Here is an 18857-nt window from a genome sequence, read left to right on the forward strand (position 1 = left end):
CCGCCGGCGTCGTCTTCCAGCTGGCCGGCGTCTGGTACCTGGCCGTGGCGGCCACCTACTCGGCCGGCCGCTACGGGAACTATCTGGGCTGCGAGCCCTCCCAGTCGGATGAGGCGACCGTCATCACGGTGCGCAGCATGGACAACCTGGAGTCCAAGGAGGAGCTGGGCATCATCAAGCGCAAGGAGGAGCCTTTGCACTTTGTCGACGCGCTCCAGTGGGGGGATCACCTCTTCTTTCCCTACTACAGGTTGAAGGCCAGGTTGGGCAAGGACACGGAGCCACCGAGTATGGCTGTCCTGCGCCAGCTGCGCCCCTCAGAGGGTGGCCTTACTTTGCAAGGGCACGTGTATTTGGATTGCGGGTGCAGGAGCCTCATCGTTTCCTCCAGCCTTGTCCGCCAGGGCAAGCGGGGCTGGTGGGTGGGTGTTTTCCGCCACAGCCGTGGCACCAAGGCCTGGAACACCACTGCTGTCTGCATCTTTGGGATGGAGGAGATGAAGGAGCAAGCCTGTGCGTCCACGCACTTCATCATGAATGGGAAGAGCTGTGTAAGTCTGGGCATCGTTTTGCTAAGCTTTCCTCCTGCATGCTGTTGTTGTCACTGTTGTTGTTGTGGCTGGTGTTGCTGTGCATGACTTGTGGGGTGTCCCTGACCTGAAGGCACATGAAGTTCGTGGGGAACTTCAGAGCCATGCCAGGCTTTGCGCATCAGCCCTGGGTCTGTCAGCCCTAATGATTTCTCCAGCACTTTCTGTTTCTAAAAAGCTGATCCCTTACCAGATCCTGGAGTGTCCTTCCCACCTACATCTCAGGAAAGACATGTCTGAGGGAACACCTGAGGGCATCCTGGGTCAGGCCTGAGTCTCGGGCTCCTCACTCAGTGCGCCCTTTTCTGTCAAGGATTAGTCATACCTCATTCTATCTTCCCGTACAGCCTAGATAAAGCATCTCCTACCTTATTCTGTGCATTCACATCTCATGTCATTGCAGCTACATCAGAAATGAAAAAAAGCCTATCAAATTGACTCCTGTGCACTGGGCTGTGTGCATTGTTATCCCCATTGCTCGTTTGGTGGTAGGTGTTTCCCAAACCTCCCAGGATTGGCCTTGCTCGAGAGGGCTCACAGCCACCCCCCCAAACCCATACACGCAGCAGACAGTAATAGGCGATATGTCTTTGTTGTTGCAGTGGTTACATTTTCACAGGCAGTGGTATCCCATGGAGATCCCCTGGTCACCTACTTCTCTAACACTCTCTCTTCAGCTCCTTCCTCCTTTTGAGGGTGAGTTGTGCACATGGAGGGCAGGGTGGGCAAGGCTACCGGCTTTGCTGTGGCCTTGGTAGCTAGTAAAGAAATGAACTGAAAATGAAATTCAAGAAGCTAAAAATGTAATTCAGGAGAAAAAGGTGCTTTTGCAAGGCCTGTCCATGCTTTTAAGTCACACTCTGAAGTCTTTTCAGAGCTGTGGCAAAAGGAACAACACTGAAAAGTATCAGGGACAACCGCAGGGGATCAAGCAAGCCATCACAAAGCAAGCCTTGGCCTTTTGCAGCTCCCCCACCATCCAGGAACTTTGCAGCTTAACCCCTGAATCCTTGCTGTGTTACAATGGGAGTTTGTTGGAAACTCCTTGAAAGAAGTGCAGTAGATTTACTGTCGCTCCTTGGCTTCCCAAATCTAGCCCATAGCAGAGCGCAGTGCCGAGATTCTTCCAAGTACAAACTACCGGAGGGCACGTGTGATTCAGTCTGCTCATCTCCCTACTGAGTTGCGAGACTATTGCCAGTGTTAGAGGACGTAGTTATGAGAACCCCATATGTGCGTGAACCAACTGTGCTGAAGTAAATAGTGACACTCTCACAACAGAGCTGGAGCCAATCCTTTCATTTCTAGTGCCAGTTTATAGCCTACCGCATGATTTCTGTGCTCTCACAAGACAAACTCGCTGAATGAATTTGAAGTCTCATCCTCATCCCAAAATACCTATTTGCTAGTTGGATTTTTAATTTGTATTCCTTGTTCGTAATTACTCGTGGGGTTTCTTTGCGAGGTGCTTTCTGAACCTGCAAAGCAAAAAAAAAAAAAGAAGCCTCCCTGGGCAGCAGATCCTTTATAAACACTTTCCAAAGCCCCATGCTAGAAATGCCAGAAGAGTCTCATGGATTTCATAGAGTAAGATAGTGCACGTAAGGTGAGGCAGGTATTTCTGTCTGACTGGTGTTCCTCTCAATCCCCTGTCCCCATTGCCTCCCAGTGTCTGAATATGAAAAATCAATGATCCACATGTTTAAGGATTGATCTGATTCAGATCAGACTCCTCTGACTCCAAAGCTACTTTCATGTTCCAAAAGGCTCGTCCCTCCTGGAAATGCAGATTATATTTGGCTACAATGCTGAAGAATCCCAACTTTAAAAATGATTAAAAGGATTGTTTGCTTAACATTATGTGTTGAGCAAACACATTATGTGATGTTATTAATCATGATATTTTGGCACAACAATAAATACAGTTTACCACTGATAGGAAAGTGGTATTTTAGTATTTTGTGAGATAGCAGGACATCTGAGTGTTGTGTAGTAATATGACCTATAACATTACATGGCTAATTATGCTCCCTTTTTAAGCTAATTATATGAGCTTATGGTATATAAACATAGCAATAAATGCATGTAGTTCAGCTTTAATATGTTTCTTATACTACAGAAGGTTAGGCTAGGCTATTGCAGAGTAAGTTTGGAGATGACAAGCCCATATGCTGCTGCTTCTGGGTTGTTTTAGTCCAGATCCTTCTGCTGTCTCTCACCAAATCATGGGAGTCCCTGCAAACGTGGAACACGCTCTTCTTGGACTCAGAAGCACGCGGGCTTCAGAACTGGCAGGAAGATGGTGTGCAGCGTGTCTGTCAGTGTGCAGCTTGTAGAAGTGTGTGCAATAGCTAGCAGTGGCTCTGGACAGAAAGGAGTGCCTCATAGCATGGAGCCATCATGAGTATGTTGTAGTACAACGTGTAGGAATGGCAGCAAGCAACAGTACTTAACGTGTGCTTTAAAGCCCAGTCTTTTAAAGACAGTGTTGGTACTGAGCAAATGAACGTGTTGCAGCGTTATGATTGCCTGGAGTGCAAGACATGTACGGTGTTTGTGGCGGGTGGACCATGCTGAATGTCAACCTGACTTTTGCATTCAGATGCCGTGTGTTGTAGGGTGCTGCGGGTCTCAGTCTTCTTTGCTGGGTACACTTGAACTCTGGAGCTTAGGCGTGATGTGAAGTACACTGATCATGATCACGGCCACAGACTGTCAGTTTATGTAGGAATAGAAAACACGGGTTTTTTCCCACTGCAGGAATACAATTTATAGTTAGAGTATACATTAGGGAGTAGTGGCAGTTTGTTTTCCTTCTGATCTTGTCATTCTTCAGATTTCTGTAATTACTCTGATTACCTTTAGGTAAGACTATTTGCACTGTGTTGGCACTGTGCTTCTCAGTAGTACACTGCAAGGGGGGCTTAGCCCGAGGTATTTGTGGTCCTGAATTCCCTGCTCTGCTACTGCTGCATGTTCTGCTCTGAACTCATTCCTGTAAGGTACTGAACTTTCTGGCCCTAACCCAGTAAAGCACTTAAGGGTATATTTAACATTAGGCATATAAGTAGTTCCATCATCTTCAGGGGAACTGCCCATGCCTTTAAAGTTAAACATGAACTTGAGTACTTCACTGGATTGGAACCAAATTGCTCCTCATCCTGTAGGAACTCATTGTAGGTGTGTAATCTCTTCAGCCTCACATTGCTACTTAGGCCAAAGTTGACATTTGCATTAAGTTTTAATGCTGCATTTGAGTCTGCCATTGAAAATTTTTAAGATCCTTGCTTACCAACTTTATCAAAAAGTAGGTGACTGCTACAGATTCTGTGGAATTGCTGCTTACGAGAACTAGCTAGTTCTGTTTTCGTTTTGTGCAGTAGTGTGCACAAAACGTTTTGTCCTGGTTGGGTATGTTTATTCTGGACATACATAATACTGGATCCCCAGAGGCATGATCCGTAACTAGCAAGAGGCAAGGGATGTCTTAGATGAAACTACTCTGAAAACATTTTGCAGTTTTATATTCAGCTTGTTTTCCTCTGATCCAGACGTCTCTTAGTTTTGATTATATCCACTTATATGCACTGTCGAGGTGTATGCGTTAATGGACTTACTAGCATAACCTGCATGTACGTAAGCGCATGTTCTTCATAATTTCCTTAGTTAATAAATGTGAATTTGCCAAATCTCATTCTCCGTTTCTTTTCAGAAACCTGACTGAGCACTTACAAACATTTTTGGTGGATCACAATTATGAAATCGAACCTCCTTAGCCAGTACATAGGAGGAATGCTGGAATTTGTCACAAACTTGCTCCAGTAGCTAGTGAGCTTTAAGAAGGCCTTTCCTTCTGTTGTTCCGTGGCTGAACAGGAGCTACTAGAATCTCAGACCTCTCCCAGAGATCCCAGGACCTTGTGGATCACAGACAAGCAGATGAGTAGGAGAAGTGCTCAAAGTAGAGAACATAAACAGGAGAGAGTTGTAGGATGTTACCTAACCTCAATGACAAATCTGGAAATTAGTTTTGCCATTAAAAAAAGTTGCATGAGAAGAAAAGGATTCTACAATTTTTCAGGGAGAAAATTCAAAAAAGTGTTAGGCATATACGTGTAAGAGAGAGAAGTTGCTGTAGTTTATATTATGGTGTTTATTTTATGATGTGCAAAGGCTAAGTAGCTGTGATAGCTACTGAATGCTAAGCTGTCTTCTCTTTTCATCTCCTATTTAATGCAAGTAAAGATATATAACAGTCTGTTCTTCGAATTTTTGCATTTTTCAGTGGGTGATAAATATGTGGGTCGGTATATGCCCCTTAATTTGTCAAGCATAGTTTGGAATCCTAGGACAAATCTTAGCTGGTATAAGCTCTACTGAAAGGAGATTTTAAAGTCAACAGAGTCACATCAGTTTAATCACAGCCATTAATTTGCAGGAATCATGTTTGAATTTGTGTGGTAACTCATTCCAAAATGATTCGTAGTCTTTTATTTAAGGAAAGAATTACAGACTTCTAAATATCATTTGGTATCAAAATTGATCCTGTAATAATTTTCTAGTAGTAAAGTCATCTCCTGTGTATTACCAGACTGCTAGTATTTCATCTGATGTTTGACAGATTTCTAGAGTTAACGTTTCTAGAGTATTTCTGTCCAGTTACAATGAATTTTCAGTTCATCCCTGTTTGGTGGGAGAAATAAGCCATAGGAGACTTATAAACTCTCACATTGTCAATAAGAAGAAGAGTTGCTTTTAGTCATCTGGCTTCACCAGGTGTTCTTAGCACAACCTTTTGAGAGCCTCGGGGCTCTTGAATGGAGGATTCACTTCCTTGGGATCACAGAATTGTTCAGGTTGGAAGGAACCTCAGAGGAGGTCTCCAGTCCAGCCCCCTGCTCACAGCAGGGTCAGCTCTGAGATCAGACAAGGTTGCTCTGGGCTTTGTCCTGTCAGATCTCGAAACCCCCAGGGATGGAGACTGCACAACCTCTGTGGACAACCCGTTCTGCTTAATTGTCCTCCTAGTGATGTTTTTTAATATCCTGTCCACTAGAAACCTCCCCTGTTTCAGTTTGTGTCATTATCTCATGTTGTCCTGCATACACCTCAGTCAAGAGCCTGGCTCTGTTTCTCTGGTTGCTCTGAAATTGTCTTTTCTGTAGGCTGAACCAGCCCAGTTCCCTCAGCCTTTCCTCATAGGGCAGGTGCTCCACACTCTGACCATCACAGTGGCCCACTACTGAACTCACTCTGATTTATCAAGATCAGTGCTGTACTGAGGGTCCCAGAACTGAGCGCAGTATCCTAGACACAATTGAAGATGTGCCAGGTAAATGAGAATAATCGCTTTCCTCGTTCAATCTGGCTATGCTCCTGTCAATATAGCCCAGGATGCTGTTAATCTTCACTGCTGCCTGGATACACCATTTAGCCTACTGCCCTCCAGGACCCTGTGTCCTTTTCAGCAGAGCTGCTCTCCAGTCTGTACTGTCACAGGGGGTTAGTCCATCCCAGGTGCAGGACTTTGCATTTGTCCTTGCTGAGTTTCTTGGGGTTCCTGTTGGCCTATTCCTACAGCCTATCTAGGTCGCTGTGAATGGCAGCCCTGCACTCAAGCATGACAACACATTTTGATGTCATCTGCAAGCTTAACCTAGAAGCTTTCAGTGTCTTCCTCCAGTGTCTTGTCCAGCAGGACATGTCCCAGGATAGGTTCCCTGGGGAACTCCACCTGTAACCAGCGTCTAGGTAGAGTAAAAACCATTAACCAATACCCTTCGAGCCTGATGATCCATCCAGTTTTTCCACCCATCCGGTAGTCCCCCTGTCTAAACTGTAACATTCCAACTTGGATACAAGGATGCTGTGGGAAATGGTGTCAAGAGCCTTGCTAAAGTCAAAGTAAATGACATCTACTGTTCTCTCCTCCTCCACAAATCGAGTCATTTCATCACAGAAGGCAATCAGGTTGGTCAGGCATGATTTATCCTTGGTGAATCCATGCTAGCTTTTCCCAGTCACTTTTTTCTTCTTCTTCTGGTGCCTAGAAATGGCTTCAAGGAGGATTTGCCCCATGATTTTCCCAGGGAAAAAGTGAGACTGACCAATGTGTAGTTTCCCAGGACATCCTTCTTGTCTTTGTTTGAAGATGGGTGCAGTATTTGCCTTTATTCAGTTGTTGGAGACTTTCCCTGATCTCCGCAACTTTTGAAATATGACAGAATTGCCTCGCAGTGTCACCAGACAGTCTCTCAGCATCTTCCTACAGATCCCATCTGGTTCCCCTGGGCCTTCTATAAGCTGAGATTTCTTAAGAGATCCCTGGCTTAATCCTCTTCCAGTACTGGTAGTTTCTCTCCTCCTTGAACTCTGTAGGTACAAAAGACCGCAAGACCTTGCCGGTAAAGTCAGAGCCTTATCTGCATCCACTGTCAGTAAATCACCTCACCTATTCAGCAGCTGGCACACATTTTCATTGTTTATTCTTTTATTGCTCGTGTGGTGGTAGGAGCTCTTCTTGTTGCCCATAACATCCCTTGCTAGTTTCAACACCAGGTGAACTTGGGCTTTCCTAACACCATCCCTACATGTCCAGGCAGTTCCTCCTTAGTTGCTTGTTCCTGCTTCCACCTCCCCTATACTGTTTTTCTGCATTATCATTCAATCATTACTTCCCTGCTTAGCTAAGGGCCATCTCCTGTTATGTCTGCTTGTTTTCCTGAGTTTTGTGCTTGGAGGAGGTTGTCCTGAAAGACCTACTAGCTTTCCTGAGCTCCATTTCCCTTCAAAGCTGCCTCTCAGGGGATCCCACTAACCAGTTCCCTGAACAAGCCGAAGCTTGGTCTCCAGCTCTGTACTCTGCTGTTCTTTTCTCACCACCCTCAGGATCCTTAACTCAAGTTATGTCGTAGTTACTACAGTGAAGGCTGCCATTGATTATCACATCTCCAGTCAGTTCTTCCTTGTTTGTGAGCAGCAAATCCAGAAGAGCATCATCCTTCACTGACCCCATAGGGTTAACAAAGCCTGGGGTCCCATCTCCTTCACTTTGCCCCCAGAGCTCCCTAGTCCTGGTCTGCACTAGGCAATGTCTTTGGTGTCTACGTGGATGTGCAGCAATGGGTAGTGGTCCAAGGAATGGAAAATCATTGGCAGTCTCTCTGCAATGTAATGGATCAGGGCCCCTAAAAAAAAAAGAAACTTGTTGTAACAGCATGATGATTTAGCAGTTGCGTGCCTTCATCCTTCACAGGAGGGAATCTCCAGCCACAGTCACCCACCACTTCCTCTTGCTTTCTGCTAATGCTCTGTTCAAGCTCAGTTGGTTTCAAAACCTTCCCTAATGGAGCTTGTTCTCCCTCATTGGTTATTAGGACACTTTATCAGTTCGGTAAACTCAAATCTAAGGGCAGAGAAGGAGTGTTTCTGCTGCTGCAAGAAGTCACAAATTTCTAGCCTCCCCATCTCAGGAGTCTCCGTCAACCTCTTGCTCAAGCGTAGCCTCTGACTATCCCTCCTGCCTTGCATCATGAGGCTCAGGATCTTGCCTCTGCAAGGTCTCTGTGAAGACCCTCTTATTTCCTGGTCATCCTCCCTGATTTTTTGCTGTCTGCTCCCCTGGGATGGTTTGTCCACCTAGCATTGGTATGCAGTGCACAAATTAAAAAACCTCGTGGAAATAAAATTTTGGAACAGTTAATTTCCTCATTCCCTAGCCCTAATAAAGGCTCGCTGCACCAATATTTAAGTTTGTTACCTTCTGATATAATAAAATTGGTGCAGGACTATTGCTATACGCTGCTGACAAGTCTTGTGTCCTTTTGTATAGCTGCATCTGTTCATTCACTCTGATGCTCAAACCCTTTATTTTTACTTTCTGGCCAGCTGCAATATGTTGAGTGCTGCATGAGCTAAAAATGCTGCCCTTCCCTCTGAGGCACGCAATGTAAAATAATCAGGAAGAAATCAAGACGGAAAGTAGAAGTGTGAATAGGGTTGCTGCAGCTGGAATCATACGGAGATAAATCTGAAAATGAGGTGCAAAATAGAAAATGAGTATAAATACCTGTCATGGCAATAACCGAACAGCATAGGGGGGTGAACTTAAAAGCACAATGTAAGTTAATTCAGGAGATCTCTAGGCTTACCTGTGCACGTGAAGATTTTGGGGGACTATAGAATAGAACAGAGGGTGAAACTGAAGAATTAAACAAAGAAAGGTCTCCTAGAGCAGTATTGTCTTTTCTTGTGCTTTTCTTGTTTTTGTATGAGCCTGAAAATGTTACAGGATAGACAGATAGATGATTGTGGACATGAGTGACTCTTCAAGTATAAAGGAAGTTTAGACTGTAAATGCATTTTAAGGATGGACTTAGCTGTGAAAGAAAAAGCTTGGGAAGGCCCTACAGTGCTGTAACCCCATTAGTCACAGTGGAAGAGGTAAAAGAGCTTGTTAAAAAAATAAATGCACGTGGAAAAGGAATGACAGAAGGGTGAAAGCAGCAGCTGCACCCTGGAGGGAACGGGCAAGCCAGAGAAGTAGGTTGCAAAAGAGAGAAGGCAATTTTTGTTGTGACTGCCCACCGTCTAAATTCCCTGTTGTCTTATCTGTATTAGCTCAATGTCACATTGACCCTCCCTCTAGCAAGCAGAGTGAGGGGAGGAGGCTTCCACACTTGTCAGTATTGGTTCTTCAGTCAGATGAGGAGGACGCACTGATATGACACTAGTTATTTTACTAGTATGTGGGTCAAAATAAAATCTGGCAGCAAAGCTTTTCAGAGACTGGGTGAGTCCTCCCCACTTCTTTGATCTTATTGTACAGAGTCTGCGAGGACCCTAGGGTGGTTTGTTTTCCTTACACTACTATATGGTGCACTGCAGAAAAAAAAATCCTAATTCTGGTGGAAATGAAAGCCTGGAAGCTTCACCTCCTCACTCCTTAGCCTAAATACAGGCTCATTGTGTGCACCAGCGCTGGAGTTTTGTTACCTTCCGATCCAATAAAAAAGTGAGTTAACTTTTTCCACCTTAATATGCTTGCAATCACTTCCCCCCCCATCTAAAACAGACCTCCATGGTAGTGGGTTTTACTCAAGTTCTGTGCCAGTACATGACAGTTCCTGTGTCTTCTTCCTGCTGCATGAAAAAAAAAATCTTTAACTATGAAAGTTAATCAAGTCTTCTTTTACTCCAAGTGGCTGTTCTTGCAAGCTAATTAAAAAAATTTAGATGACTGAAAAATATTTTAATTGACTTAGGATTGCAGTTTAGAAAAAATTTATTTCTATGTGGAAAGACTTTGGGGTTAAGCCAGCATCCTAGCATGCAAGAGAGTTGAATTCAGCTGTTACTGCATTACAGATTCGCTTCATAACTTTGAGAAATGCTGTGCTGGTTTTGGCAAAATGTCAGTTTTAATGGTCCATTCTTACACTTTGTCTTGTGCATTAAAGCGAAATAGGCTCTTGCGCTCAGAGGGTTTCTGTAGGTTTAGGAATCTGTCCTTGAGGCTGAGATTCTGGGCTTTGTAAGCTGACCCACTGGGCTTGTTTCGAAGGACCTGGTCCTACCTGAGCTCTTCCCCCCACCTCTCCATGCCTGCCACTCCTTTGTGCCAGCACTGGTGTCCGTGCAGCCACGTGTTCATGTGATGAGGAGAATGACTCAAATGAAAATTTAGGTAGGTAGGTAGATGGATTTACAGACCATTTTCTAGGCGCACCTCATTTCCTTAACCAACCTCACTGGAAAGCATTATACTAATAGAGGGGAAGGGGAGGTGGAGCTTGGCTGGGGTTGGACCCATTTGAAGAGCAGGTGGGATCACACCTTTGGCAGCATCTGCCATGGAGATTGACTTAAAGCAAGTACAGGAGTGGAAAACTGAGGTGCTGCTTGCTAGGGAGATATCTGGACTTGTAGGGAGTTTGGGGTAGAGACCCTCTCTCATCTGGTGAATGACCTTATTCTCACACATCAGGGCTTCCTTTCAGTACTTGATCATCTACAATCAGGATTATTTGGTTTGGTTTTTCCTTCCACAAGTTACAGGGATTTCCTGCACGATGTTTTCTTTCATGAGCTGCTTACATGTGTTTGTCACTTAACTGTCTTTGGCTTGGACAAAGAATTGTAGGTAACATGTTGATTTTAAAGTTCACACGGGTACATTTATGTTCTCCCTGACATGAACTTTATGCTGCTTTATCTCATTTTTATATTTATACGCAATTCTCAACTTCCTTTAGTGTAAAACAGGAAACCAGAAAGGGGAGGATGAAGCTCCACGTTTTCTGACACCCCACACACACACCCACCCCTGCCTCCTTTCTCCAGAATATTTGCATGCCTTTAAAAGTCATTGCTGAGTGTATCTGTAGCCTTCATGGTAGGTGCAGTCAGGTGATGGCAAAGTGTGGCTTCACTGAGAAGAACTGACAATTCAGAATAAGCCCAGGACATTATGTCCCAAAAAAGAGAAATTCTGCTGCAAAGAAACTTGCTGCTGTTCGGCCAAGTCTGTGTCCCACTGAGGTCAGTGATTTAGCTGCAGTAGATGTAATTTCTGTCACAGACATGACCAGTTGCCATGTATAAAAAATAAGTAGTTTCATGTTTCATGTGCCATTTCCAATGATATGTTGCTCTGAAATTGTGTCAGAATTAAAATGTTACCCAAAGTATTGTCTAAAGTTGAGTTCTCTGAGAATGTTTCCAGGGATTCTTCTTTTTCTTTTTCTTAACTTTTTGCAGTATAGGTGAATGATTTTGTAATAGCTTTCTCTTATATCTGATTTTCAGGAGGCACGATCAATCAAGAAATTACCTACCTTGATTCACTCTGGATTAGCGGCTGTTTATGGCACAGTTGTTTTGAATCAGATAGTTCTCTTTTTGGGAACAGATGATGGACAGTTACTGAAGGTAAGCTGAGTGTGGCAGTTCTTCCCTTCTCCATCAGCTGCTGCTGTGTTCAAGTGGGTAAATGTTTCCTGGTTTAGGCACTGTATTATAAACAGATATAATCCCATGAATCTCTATTTCTTTTTTGTTTGTTTGTGAAGTAACTGCTGTATTGTTACTTGGAGAGCAAGATTACATTCAAATGCAATTATGTACCCTGCTTAAAATTCATGGAAACATTTCATTAAACTGCTAATGCCCACAGTACCAATTTATGGACTGTGGAGTTCTCAGTTACTCTGTCTTTTGTTTCCTTCCTTGCTTTGATTTTCCAGTAGAAATATTAAATATTGTTAGATTTTGGAAGCATATTGATTTGTTTGGTAGTGTATCTGTGTGATGTGAATAGCTGTCCGTTAGAGAGAAAAGTCAAGATTCATTTTGCCTTAGCTTCTGAATAGTTGACCTACGCTACTTAAATCAATCACCTGCAAGTGAAAGTCATCTTATCTCATTACCAAACTTTTCAACCATCCAGTCAAATGTCTTTTATGCTTTTATTTTTTTCTGGGTTTTGCAAGAATGTGCATTTCCTGTCTACGCTGCAAAGGATGACTCTAATTTTTTGTTTTTATTAAGCAGGCAGTTGGAGAGGAATATAGCAGAGAGCTTGAAAAGCTTTTGCCCATTTGATTTCACTGTGTTTTTGATAATGAAAAATGAAATTGAAGTCTTCCGTGTCTCCTTAGCACGGTGAAGACCATGAACATACCTCCCTTGGTTAGTCATGTTTATGGAAAACCTTATATCAATGTTGGTGTGCTTATTAACTTGCAAAATAAAGTTTCTGTGGTCTCTGGTTCTCTTGAATTCTGTGCTAAGGCTGGTTGAAAATTGTAGTTGAGCAAGGTAAGAAAAAGAAATACCACCTCAGATGTATACTCACTGAAGCCACAAGGAAACTTCTGTCCTGAAGACAGTTGTCAGTAACTTGTGTAGGTTCCTTTTTACATTATGGGTGTCTGGATGTTCCTTTGTTTTCTGAAGGCTAATACTTTCTTCTCCGTTCATAGGAGTACTTAACACATTATGACTTTGGGATATAGGCATCTCTTCCACATTCAGTTTCTGTGTCAATCAGGAACATACTTGGTGGCACTAAACCAGTGCCAGATTCAGTGAAAAATGTGTCTGGCATGGATTTTGTTGAAGTTCTGTTCTGATGGTCTTTTCCTCCATCTTTCTGCAGTGTGAGAGCCAGTGCAATAGGTGAATTGAATCAGGGCACAGTAAATCATCTCAGAAGCTCTGATGTAGCTGAAATTAGGCTTTTGTTTAAAATGCTGACTGATCAATAAAAAGACTTGTGAATAATTTAATTTCATGTGTTTTAGGCTGTACTTAATGAGGATATGGAATCTAATTGCCCAGAGGTTCTATATGAAATTAAGGAAGAAACCTCCATTTTCCCCAAACTTCGACTTGACCCAGTAGATAATAACTACATCTATCTGTCCTCTGCCAATAAGGTAAGCACAATATTAAATAAAATAATAAATTCAAGTAAATTACTGCTTTATGGATTTCTGCTACTTTATAAGTGAAGCATCAGTTTGGGTCAGAGTTAGACCTTAAATATCCAAACTGCAGTTACCAACTTTACATCTAATATCTGGTTATGTTGTCTAAGTTTGGGCTGCACTTCTGCAGAGCTCAGAAGAGCTTCTACTCTCATGGTACTGCCCACTGTTGCTATGGTCCAGCAACACCCTTAATCCCATGCTTATTTTATGTCATTCTGTCGAGAGGGTCTTTGTTTCTCTTTTTCCTGGAGGCATCATGCAGAATCAAGCTTGGAGGTAGCAAACAAAACTTGCAGACTCTTTGGAGACGGAGTTCTTCTGAATTAGCAATCCAGGTATTGGTAGGCCAGGGTTTGCTAGTCAATTATGGAGTTTCTAATGTGGAGAAATCTCTTAATTTGAGACGTGGGTTTGAAGTCTTAGTTCTGCTGAAATCAATGATAAAATTCTCATTGTCTTCAGTTAGGCATAGACTTTAAAAAAAAACCACAAAGAAACAAAAAAACAAAAACACAATCAGAAGTGACTAATGTGTATGCATAGTGAGGCCAAGGAGTTCAGCAGTCACTGGGAGCTACTGCATGTGAGCAAAGGCGTCAGAGCTGCATGTTAAGCAGAGAGCGGCTCCCAGGAGCTGGTGCAGTTGTTGCAGCACATCCTGCAGCAGGGCTGCTGAGCATCAGCTCAGCAAATTCCTTTGTCTCGCCAGCAGCAGGAAAGTGAAAACATAAGGGCTGGCTGTCCACCTTAGCTGGACAGGATTTCACCCAGCACCCAGATTACCTTCATTTACAATAAAATCACTTTTCCAGCAGTGAATGTAGCATTTTAGCCTGCCATCTGAGAGAGTGGGTAAGTTTGTAGGAGAACTTCTGACTGATATAAACCATCTATCACAAATGCAGAAGGAATCAAAATTTCAGTCAAAAGTATATATAGATATTCAAAGTAAAGACCTGAATTTTCTTTAGCTTTGGTAAAAGAGCAAGTTGCTATAGAGGAACAACAGCTTTTAGGAATAAATGCCTCTCATCATCTCTTGGGGCTTAAATAAGGCTTCTACACTGTCTTTTTTAACTTGCTAGTAGTCTGTGATGTTGGCTGGTTTCTGAACTGATTATCTCGCACGCCTTCAGATAAATTGAATTTTACAAGATATGGCTGGGAAAAACAGTACATACAGTTTTGCAGAAAGCCATGTATCCTTGTTTCTGTTCACAAAATATAGGAACTTTTAATTCTTGCAAATTTGTAAAAAAAATGGTTTGAATTAGGAATATTTTACTTACTAAGATTATTATTCACATTGTTATTAATAACATTATGTGTATTTGTATTCAGTATTTGTAATCAGCTTTCTCTTTTTCTTTTCCTTTCCTTTTCTGAAAATGGCTGGCTAGGATATTCGAGCTGAATGTACAAGTATAGCTACATACAATATAGCCACAATTATCTACATTTACTTATTGAAATGGCATTTTCATGCATGCTAAGTAGTTGCATGCGTTTGTTTTAGTGTGCACATGCAGTAACCTGACATGGTGATGCAAACACAGATGCATTTTGTTTTGCGCATGCATTTTTGGATGCACCTTCATCAATCATTTAAAAATCTCAGTTCTGATGAGAGGAAAACGGTGTTCTGCTAAGCAGAGCATTATTTGTAAAATATACCTCCTTTCTATTGTTATCTATAATTCACTATGCTAATCAGTCTTTCTTGCATTAATCTGTCCATGCTGGCCTTTGAGTAGTAGAATCAAATTGTCATTGTCGGAGGCGTTTCACCATCTGATGGCAAAATACAGCGTGTGTAAAATAGGCTGCATTTTTCTATCCAAAGGTCTTCTGGCAGAGGGGAATCCATAAGGAAACTTTCCCGAAGGGATCGTGCTTGGTTGCTGTCAGATTTTTAATGGTGACCTTCAATTTCCCTGTTTATGGAGGCTATTTTAATTCAGTGTGTTATTGCATTCTTTGGTTTTAGGTGAGAAGAATACCAGTTGCAAATTGCGGTAGATATGTTTCTGAGCAAGAATGCTTATCAGCAAAGGATCCCTACTGTGGGTGGTGTTCTTTGAATCGAAGGTATTTTTTGGTATTTTAGACTTTCATATAAAAGCAATGCATTATTAGTCAGTGTACATTTTGACTGGCTTGGGGCTATTCAGCATCAAGATTTTATCTACTGCATTTTTATGGAATCAGTCATGGCCATAAATGTGAGACACTGTATTGTCATGTGAAAGGGAGCTCTGCATCTTTTAAAGACCATGTTAACCCTCAGATTTTTGAGATCTACCCATAAAATATATGTTGGGCTAAGAAGAAGAAATTATTTTGGTTTTAGAACAGATGTTTTTGCTTTCCAGATTGATTGAGGGATAAAATCGTACACTCGTGCTTGAAGCATCTTAATAGCTGGAAGAATCTTGCATGTGAGAACGGAGAAAGAGTGCTCAGTTGTCTTCAGTATTCATAGTTCTTTGCTTTGGAACCACTGCCTTTGGTTTAGGCCAGAGGAGAATTTCTTTCTAAACACTTCATCCTCACATTTGAGTCATTAGTTTTGCAGCTTGCTTTGAAGCAGGTTTGAAAGCTATTGTACGTCTTTGGCCTGGACTGGAGAAATTCCTGGGTCATCAAGCCTAGTCTTGGCAATTGCAAGCAAAGACATCATGTAAACCTACTCATAAACTAATCAAGGACCATCCTCAGTTTAGATAGGCTTTTTGTCCTCCCTGCCATGGTTGTGTGGCTATCTGAGAGTCTCATTCTTCTGCTGGTTAAAATCTGTCTGCTCATTTTCATCACGTGTGTTCATGGACAGGTTATACTCACTTGTTCTGGTGCTCACATTGCCTTGGCTTAAATAGGTTTTCCCCCCTCCCTCACGCTTATCTCCTCAATGGTTTTGTGGAAGCAGTCTCTTTTTTTCACTTTCATTTTGGTGTGCTAAAACAGCTAACTTTACTAAGATCCTCTCATATAAGACACTTCTTTCTTAACTCCACTCCAGTAGCCCTTCTGTGAAGTTTATGCATCCTTTTAAAAAAAGGATGGCCAGGACTGTCACAGTATTCCAGAAGAGATTTCAGCTGTGCCTTGCTCAATGGTGTTTAATCAGTCTGTCCAGGAAGCACCTTACTTAGCGTGTCCTGGGATCACAAACATCTTTTTCATGACAGCATCACATTGATGGGCCACAATCATCCACGATCAAATAATGCCCCCAGGTCCTTCTCTTTCTTTTTTTTCTTTCCAACTGATGAGTTTCCAGTCTATAACACATATGGCTTGTGAGATTTTTATTGCTCTAGGTACATGTTCTTGTACTTTATGCTTTGAAATGTCATCCCACTTCAAGGTTATCCAAGTTTTCCTGTGTGATATTCCCATCTTCCTCTGCCTGGTAATGTTCCCAACTTTGTATCATCAGCAGATGTCTGTGTAAACCTTCTTTTGTGCCAGTTCATCAGTGATTAAAACATTAAACAAAAGTGGTTACAAGATTGATTTTTGAGGAATTCCATAGTAGCCTTCTTTTACAAGGTTAATACTACCCATTTTGGTTTGTTTCAATGTTAACGTGATTTTGCTGACGACCTGCTACTTTGTGTTTGCAAAGATAGTTATTAGAAGAGAGTAGGTGTTTATTCTGTGGTTTTTTCAAACTCTCTCTTTTGCTACCTTGTTAGAACTGTATATGTAACAGTGCTAAGCTTTTCAGGCTTTTAGTTACCTTATAATAATAAGTTATTAGTCAGTAAATCCCCTGTTTATGAGGGGAATCACCAAAAGTTTCCATCTGGTTGAAACAGAAATAATTTACTCCTTTGGAGAAAAAATGAACTACTATAATATGACTCCAGTTCAACACCCACATAATTTTTCACTGTTAAGAACTTAGCAGCATTAAATGTTTGGTTTTGTGAAGAGAGCTCTGAGTGAAGCTTTAGAAAAAGAGGAAGATGTTTTTAGCCAGTATTTTAACCAAAGTCCGTACATGTCCACTAAAGCAATATATTCCATAATAATTTTGAGACCGATTATATGTTTTATACTCTTACTGGGAAATAAATTTTACATTAAATATGCACTCCATTTTAAAAATAAAACTTACCAGCAGTGCTTCATTTTAAAGACAGTGTGAACTCAAATCCAGTATTTTGATGAAAAAATCTGCACATCTTATTGCAAGTGAAAACAAAACGAAACAAAATGTTTCTACTGTTCCTATTTCTACTCTTTCTTCCACAGGGACAAATACATAAATTCTCCTTTTCACTTACAATCATTCAAAACAATTAGTCATATCATTGTGTGATTTCTTTTAATGTTCATAGATTTTCTATAGATGAATCAGATTTACCTGCAGTATGCTGAAATTATTCCAATACAAGGCACTGATGTTTTACATGTATTTTCCATATGGAAATAACATAATATGTCTTAGTTATCTGACATGACCAGACGTACTTTTGAATTTAGTCAGTGTGTGCGACATCTGTGGATTTCATTCAGGGGCTGGTACCTTGGAAAAGGAAGCCAAAACTTTCTCTGAAACCATATTCTCATTCCATGAGGAAATCAGTATGCTTTAGCAAGGCAGAGAGGGCAAACTCAGTAGGATCTGTAGTTAATACAAGATTAGTGAAGCAGAGACTTAAGTAAATATGAATGAACCGGTATGCATAGGTATTGTGTTATCATAATGAAATAAGAGGAACTTGATTCCAATTGTGAAGAGGAATCTTTAGTAGTATAAAGAACTAGCTTGCTGTGAAAGATTAAAAAAACCCTCGACTCTGCTTTTCTCTGTACATGTATCTATGCATGTCTGAAATCTGATCCTAGGGTTTCATACCTTATAACTTCATACTTGTATAGGGTCTGGTCCAGTCCACCCTTCCAAGAAAGCCAGACTTAATAGTTGTCTGAGTCTGGATGTTACTTTTCAGAACCATGTGGTTCACAAATAATATTTATCTGTTATAGTCATTCCAGTGTGCTTGCAAACAATATCAATTGTGTAAAAATAGGAATATAACAAAATAATCTCATCTTTAGGTGAGTGGAATTCATGTTACGCTTGGCCTGTGCAGGGCAATTGTGAGAATTTACGCTGAGGGGCATCAGATGCTATACTGCCCCCTTTGCGACTGCTTCCTACAAAATGACCGTTCTCCATAGCACATTGTTTGAGTGTTAAAGGTCAGCTTTTAGAGCAACAAAAGACACATTTTTCCTGGCATGAAGACAAGCATGACCCTGGGTCCTGCGTGGCATTACTTTTTTTGCCATTAAACTCTTAGATTCTTCACTGTAGATGAGGGAAACAAGTTCACTGCTTGTGTTCCTGAGGCAGTCTAAGAAGGCAAATAACTTTGTCTTAGGACAGTTTTAAATATTCAGCTTTATAAACAGTTTTCTTTTTTAATATTTTAATATTAGTGTCACTGAAGTGCATACACTCTTTAGTGCCAAGTATTACAAGTGTGTTGCTTTGCATCATCAGGTGAGGAATTGGTTAGATGGTTGCATCCAGAGGGTAGTGGTCAACGTCTCAATGTCCCGATGGAAATTGGTGATGAGTGGCGTCCCACAGGGGTCCATATTGGGACCAGTACTGTTTAATATCTTCATCAGTGACATAGACAGTGGGATCGAGTGCACCCTCAGCAAGTTTGCAGATGACACCAAGCTGAGTGGTGTGGTTGACTCGCCAGAGGGACAGGATGCCATCCAGAGGGACCTGGACAAGCTCGAGAAGTGGG

At 41.8% G+C, this 18857-nt stretch overlaps 1 protein-coding gene across 1 annotated transcript in view; it reads left to right on the plus strand.

Moving 5' to 3' along the window:
- Positions 1–2: 2 nt before the first annotated feature.
- Positions 3–18857, plus strand: part of PLXNC1 (plexin C1) — a gene marked incomplete at its 5' end in the record, with an annotated part of 74937 nt that continues 56082 nt past the window's right edge. The window contains 4 exons of the mRNA XM_019473419.1: positions 3–551; positions 11396–11518; positions 12892–13026; positions 15068–15168. Of these exons, the coding sequence (XP_019328964.1) occupies positions 3–551; positions 11396–11518; positions 12892–13026; positions 15068–15168 (908 nt within the window). The remainder of the gene's footprint in view (positions 552–11395; positions 11519–12891; positions 13027–15067; positions 15169–18857) is intronic.

This window comes from Aptenodytes forsteri, unplaced genomic scaffold, assembly GCF_000699145.1.
Source record: "Aptenodytes forsteri isolate BGI_AS27 unplaced genomic scaffold, ASM69914v1 Scaffold53, whole genome shotgun sequence".
Taxonomy (NCBI): Eukaryota; Metazoa; Chordata; class Aves; order Sphenisciformes; family Spheniscidae; genus Aptenodytes; species Aptenodytes forsteri.